This window comes from Anarhichas minor, unplaced genomic scaffold (assembly GCF_050575085.1).
Source record: "Anarhichas minor isolate MPS153535 unplaced genomic scaffold, ASM5057508v1 ptg000011l, whole genome shotgun sequence".
NCBI lineage: Eukaryota > Metazoa > Chordata > Actinopteri > Perciformes > Anarhichadidae > Anarhichas > Anarhichas minor.
Window position 1 is genome coordinate 13841474 of NW_027466457.1, and position 17189 is coordinate 13858662.

A 17189-nucleotide genomic window follows, 5' to 3' on the forward strand; every position below is an offset into this window, starting at 1 on the left:
GAAAACTGGATTATCAATAAAACTGAATTATATCTCCCACAATGTGTTGATGTGTTTGAACTTTACTTTACTTTACTTGAATGAAAAGGCTGCATCATGCTGCTCACCTCTAGCAGCTCTGAGACGATTGGCAGGCCCTCTGGGTTGCAGATGTCGATGGAATCGTCCCTGTAGGTCTTCTTCTTGTAGCGGATGTTTCCCAGGTGGAGGATTGCTGACAGCAGGGAGAAAATCCTGACAAAGGAGAACAAAGATACTTATTGTTGATATATTTACATTACTTTTGGGCAACTAAGCTACCGTCTTACTGGGCTTGTTTTACGATAAATAAAGAGATTCTATGCTCAGAGGAAACCTCGTCATCGTGTGCAGTACTGCCATTGAATGGTCTCTTTATTCACAGCCAACTGATGCAAAAACAAATCAGATTAAATATTCATCTTTAAATACTTAATAATTAGTCTGTTTCTGCTGGACCTGATAATGTTTCCACAAAAAATGTAATTTTTTATTCTACTTACAAGACTCCTGACAGTGATTCTAACCGACATGGCTGAGGTCCACATGTACATATTATTACGACCAAACTGCTCATCTTACTGTTTGCGTGTGGTGGGTAAGAAGCCGACCATCTCCATAGCCAGCTGCAGACGCTCAAAGTCATGTTTCAGATCCTCTCCTTCCACTGTGAAGCAGTCCTGCTGGTGTCAGGTGGAAACACACAAACACAGGAAAAGAGAGGAAGACAGAGAGAGACATCAGCACCACAAAGGATTTTTAATGAATATACACGTAAACTTAACTAAAAACTGCTTATGTCATATATAAAACTATTCCATTGCAAATGGCGAAGACTTGGCTTGCATCTATATAAGCTAAATGAGTATATGTGTGTGACTGAGCAGGGTTTCACACAGTATTTCATGTGTTTCACTTTGTCTGAAATAAAGAGGAACTCTGCTAACATTAGAGGAAGTTATTGCACCTGAAAATGAAATGAATCAAGTCCCAGGTCAAACAACAACAAAGCCAGAGTCAAGTCCAAGTCCTGAACTTTAGAGTCCTTAGCAAGTCATCATGTGCCCTTCACCAAAATGAAAAATAAATAATAAGTGCTTTTTAAAGCATCTATGTGTATGACTTTCAAATACACTTTACAAAAAAATCATTATTGAGGTGTGTCTTAGTATTCTTGTGATATTTGACTGGCTGCTTTCGGATTGACTCAAAGACTTTTCTTCATGTGAATACTTTATTTATAACATAATTGGGGAAAGTGATTTGTTTCATTCTAAAAAGGCTTTTTTTTTCAAAAACCAACATGGCTTAGTTCAAATAAACCTCCTCATCTCGTCTCTGATTTTGACATCAGATGTCATTCCAAGTCAGAAGGCCAAAGTCAAAGTCACGAGTCATTGGCGTCAGAGTCAAAGTCAAGTTTTTGGTCTTTTGAATTGTGTCAAGTTGAGTCTAAAGAGAGATTAAGATTCATGATGCGAGTCTAAACCACATGACTCGAGTCCACGCGGCAGCAAAGGCCACATCTTTAATGGATAAGACCACCGCGGAGAAACTAAACTGATTACCGCAGATTCAATGTGGTCATGGTTGTCTGACTCTGGCTCAGCAGACGACAGTGATAAATCAATCAAACGGTACGTTCGCTGTAAAGTGATTAATGAAAGCGGGACACGTCGCGATGTCAGAAAAGAAAGAAATTCTTCTGCAGTTGAGGAAACGCGAGCCAACCTCTTCACACAGAAATGTACTCATGAGTGCATTTCTATGTAAGTGGGAGACACTGACGTCATACAGTGATAGTAAAGGATGGAGAGAGTGAGGACGTGTATGTTTACAGTGATGTGTGTGTGTGTGTGTGTGTGTGTGTCTCCTCAGGGCCTCCGGTCGGTCAGCATGTCTCTGCTCCGGCAGCGAGCCTCTCTCAGGCTGTAATTAGCACATACCACAGCGACCGGCCAGCGAGAGAAGACACAGGAACCCATAATCCCCACTCTGGGTTGCCTCCTCTCCGCTTTAACATTCAGCACTCCTCCGCCTCTCCATTGTTTTCACTTTGGCTCAGAACTCGTCGGTAACGGCGGAGCCAACGATCTGCGATTTTCTCCGGCGAGCGTCTCCAATTGCAAACAAAAGGGGTTTTGAGGCTTCTCGAGCAACGGCGAGACCCGGGAAAAGACAGTTTTCAAATTGCCGGGTATGTTCGACCTCAGCGCCAAGCAGCACAATACGATACGTTGGAGGAAGTTGAGAAAATAAAGAGATCACATTTTGGCAGGTTGCGAGGGAATGCTTTGGTCGAAAACCAAAAACCTTGGCTGTTGGTACTTCTTAAGTGCAGTGAAGGGATGATTACTAAACAACGTTATTTTAAACAAAGGACCTTCTCTCACTCACAACTTGAAATCGTAATGTTATGCCAGTTGCAACACTCCCGGTGCAGGCTTACACCACTTAATTGAGTCAAGTCAGGAGCCCAGCTGACGCAGCACTTTTCAACAGATCGCTCATGGATCCAGTTTAAAAGTTGATGTGCATCCAGTCGAGGCTCTCCTGCTACTTACCATGACTTAATCGTGATTTATGTTGTCGAGGCACCCGGTCGACGTTAAGCCAAAAACAACATGCCAGCCTGTCACTAAACATTCCACACAACCAAAAACCATAGACATCCAAACAGGCACAGAATGCAAAACCCCCACAGCCACAGAGGCCCAGCATCAAACACCCAACTGCAATCATCAAATGCAAACATCCGGAAAATGTTTGGTCTTTGGGATCTTTAGTCAAATACTTTTTCTTTTTTTCATAAAGTCACTCTGGTTTATTTTCTATTTTTGTCTCCAGACATCTGGAATGTGTGTACACTTGTCACTGTTTAAAGCAACGGGTGTCTCCATTTACTGCAGCGTGCCCCCCCCCCCCGCACGTTGACCAACGGTAGAGGTCAAGGGTTAAATAGGCCCAAAGGGCCGGTCAGATGCTCAGACAGCTGTCAAGAGCTGCTGAGCTTTCTCTGTGTGTGTGTGTGTGTGTGTGAGACGGTTTGTCAAGACGGTGACATCATCTCCTTGGACGGTGGGGTCGCAGACTGATGAGGTCATTGACTGACCCTTGAGGGAGACATTGTGTCAGCAAACAGTGAGGCGGGATGTTGTGTAAGGAAAGAAATATGACAGAGAGGAGCCAAAGGAAAAAAAGAGTAGAGAGAAGAAAACAAAGAGGCCTTGAAGTTAAAGGAACAGTTCATCATTTTGCTTTTTGCTTCCTTTGCGAGAGTGAGATGAGAGGATCGATATAAATCTCATGTCTTTTGTTAAGGCGAGGCACATTTATTTGTATAGCGTAGCGGCTTTCACATGAAAAGGATTACAAAAGGATTACAGTGCAAGTTAAGTATACTGTATGTAAGAATCAGGGCGTGGTTAGCCTAGCTTAGCATAAAGACTGTGGAAGCAGCTAGCCTAGCTCACACTTAGAGCACAACAACTCTAATTCTGACATATTTACACAATGTATGTTGTTTTGTTTAACCATTACATGAACATAAATATTAGATTTTATAGTGAGTTATATCCTCCATTTCCGCTCATTGCTACTGTGCAGCATATTTGGCCATAATGTGGGTTACAAGTTAGCATGTAACTCCGACCAAAACCAGAAATGGTCTCCTTACATTTTTGTTTATGTATTGGAAGACAAACTAAATACAGTGTGTGAATAAGGCAGCTTCACTTGTAATAGGTGTAGACGTTCACTTAAGACAGAGCCAGGCTAGCTGTCTTTATGCTAAGCTAGGCATAACACATCCTGACTATCTCCATATCGGAACGCATTGACATCAATCTTCTCATCTCACTCGTGGAAAGAAAGCAAACAAGTAATATAGCAGTAATAATAGTATATATATATATATATATATATTCTTTGAAAAGAATAGTCAACTGAAAGTCTGTCTTCCTCCCCTCGAGGCTTTCTGTGAAACCTTTGTAGTGTTGTAGCTGATTCACAGAAGTTACGATGGTTTTAAACGGCAACGCGGAAACACATTAATCAAAAGTTATTATTAATAGTATAAACTTCTCAAATCACTCAGGCAGCAAAATCCACTGAGCATGCTCAGTATGTTTCAAACAATGTTTACTTTGCCTATAAATATGCTACTTCCATTGCTGGAGGCTTTCTCTGCAGGAGTGATTTGAAAAAGGATAGACAGGAAATACTTCTACACATTTTTTGCTTTGACGCTGGAATCCATCTCAACTACTGGGAATCCAAAAGGACGACAGCATATCAGAGTCCCTTTTTAAGCACAGAGGAGGGGAGTATTTGATATTCGATAGAAAGATTTAACTGGTTAAATGTGGAGCAGAACCTACAAATAAGTTCTGAAAAGGTAAGTGAGTGTCCTCATGAAACCCCTTCCTGGATAAAGGTACAATTTATTTGAAAGAAGTGGGAGACAAAGAGCCAAAGTCAAGAGGGATCAGACGAGTCATATTCATACTAATCGACTCTCATGTCAAGTGTTTGCTCGCCGGCAAAGTCAAAATAACAAAATCTCCTATTAGGAGATACTGAATCCCTTAACCACACAGAAACAAATCCCACTGACCAAACATTACTCACGTCAGGTGGAGACTGGCAAGGCAGTGGCAAGCTCAGAGACCGGCAAACACACACACACACACACACACAGACGAAATGGACCACACACTTAGAGGGAAGTTTCAGGATGTGAAGCCAATTGATCACAATTGAAACCTTCTCATAGAAAAAAACAGCGTAAGGAAAGAAATAATAATGTTTGCTCGACATTTCCATTATCGTCTCTTGATATTTAAAGTTATTGTTCGGCTGTAATGAACTTCTCTAGTACATGTTTTTGTGGTAACTGGGGTAATCAAAAACTCAGTTTTTGATACTCTCTGTGGTCAGACTTTTTCAAGCAATAGACATTTAATGTAATTCAATTCTTTAATCACGCCTTTATATAGTAATTTTCCATTGTTGGTGGCGGGGTCCGCCATTCCTGTGCAGGATTCTAATTGCATATTGATGCGTGAGTGTAATCCAGTAATTTTATCTCAATGATCAAAGCGTTACTCTCACACAGCCTTACAATGGCTGCATTTAGTAACTGCTTCTTACTGCTGCTAGCTCACATTCAAAGCACAAGTACAAGCACATCAAAATGTGTGTACATCCTGTAAATACTTCTCTATAAAGTACTTTATAATGTGGTGGAGTCCTGCAGGAAATTATTCATGTAATGCAGGCCAGATTCTTCTCATTGATGTCAGCCTCACTGTTTACTACCTCAACCTTTCCTACTGTCGCTGCTTTACATTAAATATGATCTTGAGTTTGTCATCAACCTGATGCTTATTTAAACACCCAGCAGATACAGAGCATAATAGCATGGTATTATTCTCAAATATCTGTATTTGTACTGGATAAAAACATTTAATTGTGATCATCTAAAAAATAAAGTTGAATGCTTATAATAAGAAAAGGTTTAATTGATTTATTTGCAACTATCAGTGTTTGATTGACCACCTAAAAAACCATTTATATATATATATATATATGGCTCTTTATATTTCATGTTCCCTTTCTGCACTTGAATTTAACAGCATGCTGTTGAACGTTGCTATTATAATTTCACTTTTTAAAACGTGGGAGGTAATAAATTGAAATGTAGAAGTGAAGGTAAAATCCTGAACCTTCCCTTTAAAGATGTCGGTTTCCAGGTTTGACGTCATCAACCAATCGCCAGACAGCAAAGCGTCCAAAGCCAAAAATTTGATTAAAGGGATTCTTTAATGTTTGACTTTTACTTGGTCAATCAGCGTTCATCTATAAAGTCATTTCAGGTGAATGTCTCTTTTTTATCTTTGTTGCAACAAAACTTACAGTAAATTACATAATTTTTTCAGTGTCAAATCACACTTTAACTGAGATACTTTAAACGTACACAAATATCTTGAGACAAAATAACTAAAGTCGTTACATTAAAGGTATCCCTTTAAACATTTTTCATTATCGAGCTGGATCAGCTGAGGTCAGTTCAGGTCGCCTCCCTCTTTAGTCCATTTCAGTGAAAAGCAGGCAGGCGAGAGAGAACAAGACCCGAGACTGGCACCAAAAACACCAGAGAGCCACGACACAGCCAGTGAGCACAGACGTACACAAACAACTCGTCATCCACATGATACTGACCAGATCGCTCTCATAGTAATTGTCCCAGTGGAGTTTGTGCGATTTCTTTGTCATCTGGAAGCAAGGCAGAGCGGGTTAAGAAGGCAGGAATTACACACCATGAATACGCACACGACTTGAGAAAGATGAGACATGCTGTTAAATATGTGAGGAAACAAATGACCAATCCTCACACACACAAGCAGACACCTATACACACATCTCCAGAGCGGCAGTCAGTTATTCCATGATGGTGGAGGTTATGTTTTGACTTTTTTTACACTACGTACACAAAGTATTGAGCTTTTTTACTGAAGTAAAAGTAGCAATAAACTGTAAAGAATACTCCATTACAAGTACTGCAAATTATCCACGAAATCTTACTGAACTTAAAGTACAGAAGTATTACCCAATGATAATTAAATTGTATATTAATTACATTGTGGAAGTAGCATTTTAGGGTTTTAGCTGGTCACACTGGAGATAATTTACACCTGTATAATTCAAGTACATGTACCACAAAATGTATGTACATCCTGTAAAAAACGTCTTCATTAAGTACTTTATATTGTGGCGGAGTCCGCCATTGCTGCGCTGGATTGCCTGCTTTAGTAAGAGAGGGATTCATAGGAAATGATAACTACCTCACCCTTTCGTACTGTCGCTGCTTCACATTAAATATGATCTTAACAACCTGATGCTTGTTTACACATCCGGCAGATACAGAGAATATTAGCCTGATGATTGCAAGTCCAATATTCACTCTTTGCTCTGTTTTTGGTCTCTACCGACTCCAACTACAGGGAAATATCTGACTTTTTAGAAGCTAAATGCTCCACTATTATCACCAGCGAGACACTAACTTTGTCTGCTACGGAGTAGGTAGTGCATATTTAGAGATTTTACCCTGAAAACAGCTGCCTGTCACAGCCAAAAATGACGTAAAGACACATTATGAGAGTGAAGCAACGCAGAAGTTGAGGGGAGCTGCAGATTCACGAGGTAATTCTCTTTAGGATCGTCACAATGAGCTTTGTCACGTTGTCATGTAATATTTCATTACTTCAGGATTACAGTAGCCTACTCGAGAAAACATACTTGGTTACAAGAACACACAGAGAACAAACTCTGAGAGAGATAAATATGGAAATATGGATAATCATTTTGTTCCTCTGTGACACCACGTGTGTCAGGAGTGTGTGTGTGTGTGTGTCCCTGAAAGACAGAAGGCTTGCTGTGTGTCGTGCACACGCTCTCACACACACATACACACACACACGCACACACACCACACACGCACACACACACACACACGCGACCGCCGGCATCCTCTGCACGAGATCAAGTCAGCGCCAGATTAACTCCTGAGTATTGCAGTTGCCATGGAAACAGGGCTGCATAGTAACAGGCAGTCGGCAACAGAAGATGAGGATGGGGGGAGGGGGAGGGGGGTTGTTGTCGTGGGGATTAAGGGAGGAAAAAAAAAACTGTTACTTTTTCGGGGAAAAGAGATGAACAAAGGGGGGGGGGGGGTTTGCCTCCTCAGTGTGCTGCCATAGGAAGAGGGAATATGAAGCCTCACGTATCTGCTGCCAACACACACAGATGTACTGCAGAAGATGGACACATATAGGGGATTTTTTGGCATGTACACAAGCATGTAAACAACCCCCCCCTCGCCACACACACACACACACACACACACACACACACACACACACACACACACACACACACACACACACACACACACACACACACACACACACACACACACACACACACACACACACACACACACACACACACACACACACATCTGAGACACAGTCACAGATGCAGGGTGGAAATTTCTTGAGCTGCTGCAATCAACACTTCAAAGCGTTGAGCAGTGATCCAGTTATGATAAATGAGGGAATAAGATCCAACAGAGAGAAAAGGAGGGAGGGGGGGGGGGGAGGCCGACATTTTCAAAGACCATCTTCAGGGTGTCCATCAATCTCTCAAGCTTCATTTTTGTGAATTGGTGAAGGGAGAAAATATTAATTTCCATCACATGGGCCTCATGCAAGAACAACTTGCACAAACAGATTTGTTTGTGTGCGGCACGTACGGGCGATTTAAGAGAATTTGTGGCATTCACCAATTTTCTTCAGATTTACATTTTTCTCTTAGCTACTCACTAATCTACGAGTGGTATTCTGCCTTTCTTCGCAATTAAAAAATACATTTCATGCTTTAATCTGAATACATTTGGAATTTAAAGATAAGATTGAAATCTCTGGACCCTATTTCCCCGTGTGTTTGTGTCTAAGAGACTAACTGGGACAACGCATTGTAAAATGGGTTCAGTATTAAGGGAGTACGCTTTAACCGGCTGCCACAAAACGAGCCCCGAGGGCATTTGTGCACCTCAGTGTAACGTTACATTCACTAAAATGCTTGTTTTTGCAACCGGAATGCTCAGATTGTTGTTATAAGTGTCTGAAAACATTACGAAAAGCCATCAAATCAAACTCTTAAAATCACAATAATACAAATCCTTTTTCCGCTTTTTTCCTTCTTTGATGGTGGCAGAAACAGGATTTTAATCACTTGACGGGCAACATAACAGGATTTGCATGAATATATATCAACGTGGAGTTATTTTTTTTGTACTGAATTCTGTGTTGTCTGCTTTTGTGTGTGTGCCGACCTGGTTGAGGTAGTGGTATTCCTCAGGTTTCAGCAGGTGGAAGGACTTCCTCTCCTCTTCGCTGGCTCCGGTCAACAGGTAGTAGAAAACATGGTAGTTCCTACAGACACACACACACACACACACACACACACACACAACAAGTTAGAGGGGATGATTCTTTAACACAAAAACACGTTTCCCGTATTGATTTCTCGAATCATTTTAAATTCCCTCTGAGGTGAACTGAGGACAGCAGCTTTCACATCTCCTCGCTCTGCCTTAAACGACGCCTCGGGGAGGAGACTCCATTCAGAGGTTTTTGGAGTAGAGTACAGTGGAAAAACTCTCCATCTGCACCCTACAGTATGTCACAACTCAAACCTGCAGCATGTAATAAATAGGTCACACCTCTCCACCCGACGGGCTCGCGTTTCAAGTCAAACAAAGCGTCAGTGTGGTGTGTGTGTGGGCTGGAGGTTAGGACTGGTGCCTCTGTGACAAAGGCTGTGGCCTCGGCCAACGCACCCAGATGTAATTTTATTACAGCTGGAAACGAGCTTCCCTGCTCTGCACAGGGACACTTAATGCCTGGTGGAGTGGTGGAAAGTTAAAAAGCCCAGAAAGGATATTAAAGAATCCCAATCTGTGACTGGTGGATGGGTAGAAGGATGTTTTAAATGAAACTGAGACGTAGTGAGAGTTAATGAGCTTCTGAACAATACCTCTGTGAGTAGTTTTACTATTTCCATAACTGTCAAATGCCGTCAAAACAGCCACTTTGAGCTGCGAAATGTGACCTGAAATTAACTTCAAGGTAACGTTTCTATCAATGTTTCTCTCTAACAAATAGAACTTCATCTATGTAATCCTCCTGAAAATGTTACCTCCATCTACTACAGACATTCAGATGATTATTAAAATGAACCTTAATGAACATTTACTAGCAATAAATATTCAATGAGCTTCCACAATAGTGGCCTAGCTGTCTGGCTTGCTACAGTCACAGCACTAAAACACGAACACTGATGCGTGAAGATCAGGTTTCTTGATGATTACATTTCCCTGAGCAAAGCCATTACAAAACCAGTGCCCTTGACCCCAAAAACTGTTTTTTTGCTGACCTGCCCAGAGGCTCATTTACAGGCAGTAGCCATCAACAGAGCCATGCTAGCTCTTTCCCACTGCTCCTATTCTTTGTGCTAAGCTAAGCTAACCTGGTGGTGGTCACATTTATCGTACAGATCTGTGATGAGTGCTTCTTGGCAAGAAGGCGGAATAACCAAATTTCACAAATGATTTCTTTGATATGTTTTGGTTTTTATTTGTATTTTTTTTCTTCCATGTGAGCCGTCTAGATGTCCGGTGACTCACAATCTGAAACAGTTTATGTATTAAGTATGTTTTGCATATACAAAACCTTTGGTGATTGGTGCATGACAATAAACAGAGTGCTACACTATAAGACATGAATACAAATATGATAATTTAAACAAACAATATAAGATTACGTTAAAATAAGTTTATTATTAAGGCGTTCAGTGTGTATTTTAAAGTGTAGAGTGGATGTAATTGTCTTGGGGATGTAAGAGTTAATGGTAGAGCACTATTATAGCTACGACTGTTAGCACTATTAATGAACCTCAGTGAGAGAAGCTAAAAAAACAACATATTAGCAAACTTAAACCTAAAACCATGCTACTAATAATTTTAGACAGAGCCACGGTTGCTGAGTAAAGTCACAGCGGAGTCGTAAAGCACGACGGCACCACCGGAGAGCTCAGCTACTCTTTTATTTCCTCACTCTGAGGTCGTACAGAGGCAACCTGTCACGATACTGGAGTTAAGATTTAAGATAGTTTGTGGTTCATCATCAGCCCGCCTGCTCCCCCCACCTCTCTGCTTCAGGTCTGAGCATCTGGGGGGGTCCCGTCTTCAGTTCCTACCCTATTAATATGGCCGCCAGGGCCTGTCATCAGGATGAAATAGAAACCCAGAGGCCGATCAGGGCTAGAGGGATTAGATGACCGGTGGAGGGTTTTACATTTATACGTTTTTTCTTCTTCACTCAAAAGCTATTACGCTGGTGGGACCTGTGATGCGTTGTTTTTAAACCGTCGCCTAGAAGAGATGAGCGATACTGAGCCGTTTTAGGGATGTAGGTACAGGTGGACATTCCTGTGCATATGTTCATGTTTGTATGTGTGTGTGTGAAAAAATAAGTGACAACAGACGATGAAACCGATTTCTATGAAATATCTCAGAATCTATTTTCTCAAAAATAGTTCTGATGCGTAATTTGTGTGATTAAACAATCATGTCCTGTGTGTGTAAATGACCACACTCGGAGTGGAACCTGAGAGTTTGCAGTGTTAATTCAGAAAGTAAAGGGCAGAGGCCTTTGTCAGATGGACACCCGATATATATTCTCAGCTTGCAGAGGAAATGACGGCTATTTTAGTATTAGGTTTCTTAGACAAAGACAAATCAGTGCAGAGATATGGATTTGACATATTATCTCTCAAACAAGTAGGATTATGGCTCTATTCTTTCTCCTTTCTTATTCATGGCTGTGCCCGGGTTCCTTCAGGTTCATTATTCTAATCTTTTAGAGATTTTAAAGGAGCAGATTGATTTAGTTTGGCTTTCTGCTGCAACAAGATCTTGTTAACAGGATCTTAAAATCATCACAATTGAAAAAATGGGTAGAAATTTAAATAAGTAAGCAGCTGAATAACCACCAGGGTCAAAGTGCCTCACTCACCTCTCATTGTGCTCCTGGTACACCAGACGGGATTTCTCCAGCAGGTACTTCTCCACATAGGCTCTAAAAACAAAACATAAAACAGCTGATATTAAGTAAACAACATACATGAAAGAGTTCAGGGGAAAAGAGTTGGCAACACTGAGCTGAGTTTTTCGGTTCGATGGTTTTTAAAATCTGGCTTTCTCAAGATTATCAACCCTGTCTTTAACTGATCTAAATATTAAGTAATTGTTCAGTCACCATTAGTAAGTGATTAAATGTTGCCACTCGACCAATTAGCATTGGTACGATTTCTATATGTCTTTTATATGTGTGTGTGTGTGTGTCTCACCCTCTGACAGTGCCACTCTCCTGGTAGTTGACCTGGATGAACTTGCCGAAGCGGCTGGAGTTGTTGTTGTGGGCCGTCTTCGCGTTCCCAAAGGCCTGAGGAGAAAATGGAAACATGTCAGCATGCAGACAGGTGACACTGTCACCGACAGGTACAGGTGTGTGTACAGTAGTGAAACAGAAAGACGCAGACATCCTTTAAACTACAGCAGAAGGATTAACTGCTCATCAACAAGTTGTAGCAACAAGACAAGGTTTTCAGGTCTTCAGGGTCTTTACACAAACTTTATGATGGGAACTGAACTCTGATCCAAAGTGAAAAAATGTGTTCGGAGTCGCGGGGAAAGCTACCAATCACAGAACTGTAACAGAGGTCATGAGGCTCAGGAAGAGGCCCGCAAGAGGCACACACACACACAGGGAGTCAGTCCATCATTAGAGGCCCCATGGAGGACTCATTCAGGTTCTCATAAAGTGTCTCGTGGGCCCCAGTGGTTAGCTAGAGGAGAGGAGACGAGATGAGGAGCGAAAACAAGGAGAGGAGAGAAGAGGGGAGAGGGAACGTGGAGAGGAGAGACGAGGAGTCAAGTTAAAGAAATGGAACAAGGAAACAAAACAAGAAAAAGAGAGGAAAGCAGGGTAGAAGAGACCAAACAAGGAAAATAGATGAAGCAAGGTAAGGAAACAGGGATGGAAGGGGAAACTAGGAGAATAGGAGAGGAGATACAGAAGAAATGGAGACAAAAAAGAGGAAAACTATAGAGTTTGAGAAGAAAACAAGTGGGAGGGGGGAAGAAGGGAAGATCATCTAGGACAGAGGAGATGATGAAAGGAATGAACGAGGGCAGCAGCAAAGAGGAGAAGACGAAACAAAACGGATGACAAGAAGGAAAATGAGGACAGGATAGAAGATCACAAACAAATGAGGAATGACATTAGAAAAGATGAAAGATGGAAATTTAAGAGTGAAAAATAAGATGCGAAACATGAGAAAGATTTAATATAAAAACACATAATATTTCAGCACTACAGTTCACAGAAACAGGGGGGGGGGGGGGGGGTAATGAAAAATGACTAAATAAGAACCAGCCGAGGGGGGGGGGGGGGCAGAGAGAGAAGGGGGCGTCAGATAATTGTTTGTGGCTGCTGGGTGAAAACTACAGCTCTGGAATAACACGGTTTAATAACAGTAAAATCCTGCTCCTTTGATCTCGGTGAGGATTTGTTCAAAAACTCCCTCAACACCGCCGACCTGACACACATTTAACAGACCAATCAGGGCAAAGAAGAAACAAATAACTAATACAACTGCATTACGGCTCATCTTTTTACGGTGTTTATCGTTCCCTAGTACACCATACATGTAATACTTATCGTCTCCTTCAAATCCATTTTTCTTTTCCCTCTCCACCAGACCCCTATGAGGCTTTATAAATAAACGTCCATGGGTTGATACGTAATCAACCACAGAAGAAGAGTGGACTGGCAGCGAGATGTGTCTCAGTCCAAAATGTAAATCGAAACTGCAATTTACGTGATAATGACAGAGCTTTCATTCTCAGTAATTTACTGGATATAAGAGCCCTTTTGTGGCAAAATGTTTCCAGTTTTGACTTTTAGAGGAAATTCCGCTTCCTGAAATGATTGAGTGAAATGAGCACCGGCTCTCATGGAAACTGCCAACGACAATCAAACCACTGCTGGTGGAAGACCAGTCGGCAACTGCCGGGTCTAAGAAGTGAAGCCAATGTGGAAGAGTCTTAAACTTGCATTCTCTCTAATGACCATCAGGGGGCGACTCCTCTGGTTGTATAGAAGTCTATGAGCAAGTAAACACTGTAAACATGAGTTTATGGTCTCAATCAGTAGTTTCAAGTCTTCTTCAATACAGCAAGATGTCCCATTTAAAGTGAAATAAACCATAAAGCAGGGAATGCTTTAGGGCGGGGCTACCTTGTGATTGACAGGTCAGTACCATGTCGTTCGGTCGGGGTGTTGTCAGTGTTTTTGTATTAAAACTTTAACCCTTTCACAGTGTGTTTTCAGTTGATGAAAGCCCGGTGCGTCTCATACAGACGCTAAAGGGTGACCTGATGCGTTGGTATCGGATAACGACGAGCACTGACCACGCTTTGGTATCTGACGAGTTGGGAGAGAGAATGGGATGTATGTTCGCTTGTTTTGTATATTGTATTTAATTTAAAACACATTGAGGGAGATCCATCATTTAGAAATGGTGCCGAGGTACACACAAAAAATGCAAACAATCAAATAGAAATAAAAGACGACGTTATGTATTGTCGGAGCTCATTGTACATCCATGTGTGTCATGTGTGGATGCATGCAGCCATGTGTGTAGTGTGTGTGTGTATGTGCTGTATGCGTGAAAGAGATTAATGAGCAGGGCTGAAGTGTCTGGATGATTTAGTGGTGAACTCTGCTTCACGGTCAACGCCTGCTGTGACCACAGCACAGGAAAACACACACTGTGAATCGGTGATTACTCTGTGCATGCGTGTGTGTGTGTGTGCGTGTGTTGAACATGTTAGTGTCGAGAGGGAGAAAAGGGGAGTGCACGAGAAAGAGAGTGTGCCAGCATAAAAAACTAAACATAAAACAAACCGTTGTTACCTTTATGTCCTTCTCCTCCTCCTTCCCCCTCATTTACCGTCAACTGTCTAATTCAGAGGCAATAAAGCCCACTCAAAGATAAAATCAATAAAGAATCCGTCAATTAATTGAATGAATTTCTTAAACGGGTGATAACGACTGAGTACTGTCAGTAGATTGTTGTTCGGGGCATGACAGGGACAGGTTTAAGCTAATTCCCTGAGGAGGAAAAAAGGCTGATATTCTGTGATGTAATTATAATTCAGATTTTTGTTTTTGCTGAACCCTGTTGTGTTCTTAGTGTCCATATGTGTACGTTCATTGGGAACCATTGTGGCAGACTGTATGTTTAGTTATTTGTCAAAATGTGCGGAACTTATTTGACACATAACAGCAGTGTCTTATGTTAAAACATTATTTTTGACTATTTTCTACACATTAATGTACAGAGTCTCGTCCATATTTCAACACATTCTCACTCCCAATTCAAAAACAACAGCTCGGTCAGTGACCTGAATCTTCAAAATACAGAACGTACCCGTGTACCGGCAGTTTTGCACGAGTCAATTTCAGCTTGTCAGATGCGTACGTTACGTATGCGGCGTAGATTAAGTACGTCATGTACGCTACCTTACATAACTTAACATATATGTAACACAGGTCTAACACAGGTCTCCTGGGTGAAAGTCCTGTTTTCTGTCATGTCTTGTGAATTTCGTTGCTCTTTATACTGCCTCACTTGACTCCCTCCTTTAATCCCGCAACAACTAACATTTATGAACACAATGCTCGGCTTTGTTTGGATCGTGGTCTAAAATGTTTCATGTTTTCTTCTCTTTGAAAAACCTCAACATGAAGGAAACATCCAAGAACACCGAGTGGACATATTCGCTGTTCCCATAGACTTAAAAGTTATTTCAATTTTAAATTAAACATGACTCAATACAAATTGAATTAACCCCAGATTTCACTGCACAGCCTGTGGTGCTATATGGAGTCCAGAAATAACCAACTTGAGTGTGTTAAAAACAGCTCGCCACATCGTCCACTTACACAAATCAAAAGATACAGCTTAGCCGGCCATATGTTACAATTGATGTTGAAGCAAATGTGCTGACCCCCGAGGCTTAATCCTGCTCTGACTGAGTGTGTCTATGAGTGTGTGTATCTCTATATTTAAGTCCAGCACTGGCTTCATACTGACATTATGCTAATGTATGCTCATGCACTGCGTTGGCCCCTGCAGGCTCTTCCACGCTGTCACATTACGTTAGTTGTTTCCTCGACCGCTGCAGAAAAGCACGACTCGTCAGCCTCAGAGGAAGAAAGCAGTGGTGATGCTTCTATTTCAGAACAGGATTTAGTGTTGAGGGGACAAGATGGGAGTTAGCCTGCTAATTAGCATGCCAGGACCTTCTTCAAAGCAGTAGCTAAAATCAGATCTAATACTAATGCGAACAACTCTCTCTCTCTCTCTCTCCTGCTCTTTCTCTCTTTGTCTTTTTTTTCCTCCCCCCGTACAGTTGCAGTGTTTCCCTAAACGCTCTTAAAAAACCATTTGGTGACCTAGATTGGGAAAAGCAAGTGGCGAAGTGCCAAACCCACTGCTGGGCTATAGCTTCCATTAGCTGGTTCCTTCTGTGGAGCGCTGAGTGGGTGAAATTATTGATGCTGCTGGCTGCAGCGCCCCTACGACCAGGTGATGGTGACGGCTCCTTTCAGCAGGATGCTTCGTGAGGATCCAGGTCGAGAGGGGGTTGACATCATGTGGGGGACCTGGATGAGACTACGGTCCACATCTACAGGCGGTCCCTTACTGATCAAACCAGCTGTGTAAACATGGCCACCAATATTATATTATCTTTGACTCCAGTAGGTCGTATGGTATTAATTTATATATTCTGATGAAACGTCATTTGAAGATCATGGTTTTGTTTTTGGATCGCACTTTATATTATTGCAATACATTTTCTTCATCTGATTACTCTGTATTTGTGTGCATGTAAACATAGCCAGGGAAGATGTTTCCCAAAAAACAACCAGCTGAAAGCGGACAACCCTGCTCCAGTGTACACTGCTGCTGGTCCGTACAAATCAGAACACGTCGCCATGATATTCACTTGCTGCAGAGACAGTACTGGAGCAGCTCCCAGCCGGTTATTTTGGTTTCATCTTGCTGCATGTAAATTTTGCTTTAAAGCCAGCAGGTGGGCAGAAGCTCTCAACCTCCTCCCGCAGATTCACCCGAACAAAACCCAAACACAGGAACCCCCGCTCTGCATCCAGGCTGCAGTGCACCGCGCCACGTGCAGCACAAGTCAGTACGCATGCCGTGCGTCAGTCAAGCTTATACCACACGCTGAAAGATTTCGTCAGCAGATACAGTAAATGCCATTCACTGACGTAGAGACATGCACTCACAGGCTCGGTGGGAGGGGGACACTAACCCCATTTTCTGCTTCATTGAACAGCTACGCGACAGGAGCAGACTGACAAGTTAAACTGTTGATACGCGAGAACAGTTATACTAAACTATAACCTAAACTGTGAATTTCACAGCTTCATCACCCGAAAAAACAGCAACATGGC

The 17189-nt window shown here is 41.9% G+C and overlaps 1 protein-coding gene across 1 annotated transcript in view; it reads right to left on the reverse strand.

Annotated features, from left to right (window-relative positions):
• Window positions 1–17189, reverse strand: part of LOC142947745 (unconventional myosin-IXAa-like) — a 125174-nt gene that overhangs the window by 52810 nt on the left and 55175 nt on the right. The window contains exons 3-8 of the mRNA XM_076089539.1: window positions 11992–12086; window positions 11658–11720; window positions 8915–9014; window positions 6241–6294; window positions 601–701; window positions 108–234 (exon numbers count right to left, since the gene is read on the reverse strand). Of these exons, the coding sequence (XP_075945654.1) occupies window positions 108–234; window positions 601–701; window positions 6241–6294; window positions 8915–9014; window positions 11658–11720; window positions 11992–12086 (540 nt within the window). The remainder of the gene's footprint in view (window positions 1–107; window positions 235–600; window positions 702–6240; window positions 6295–8914; window positions 9015–11657; window positions 11721–11991; window positions 12087–17189) is intronic.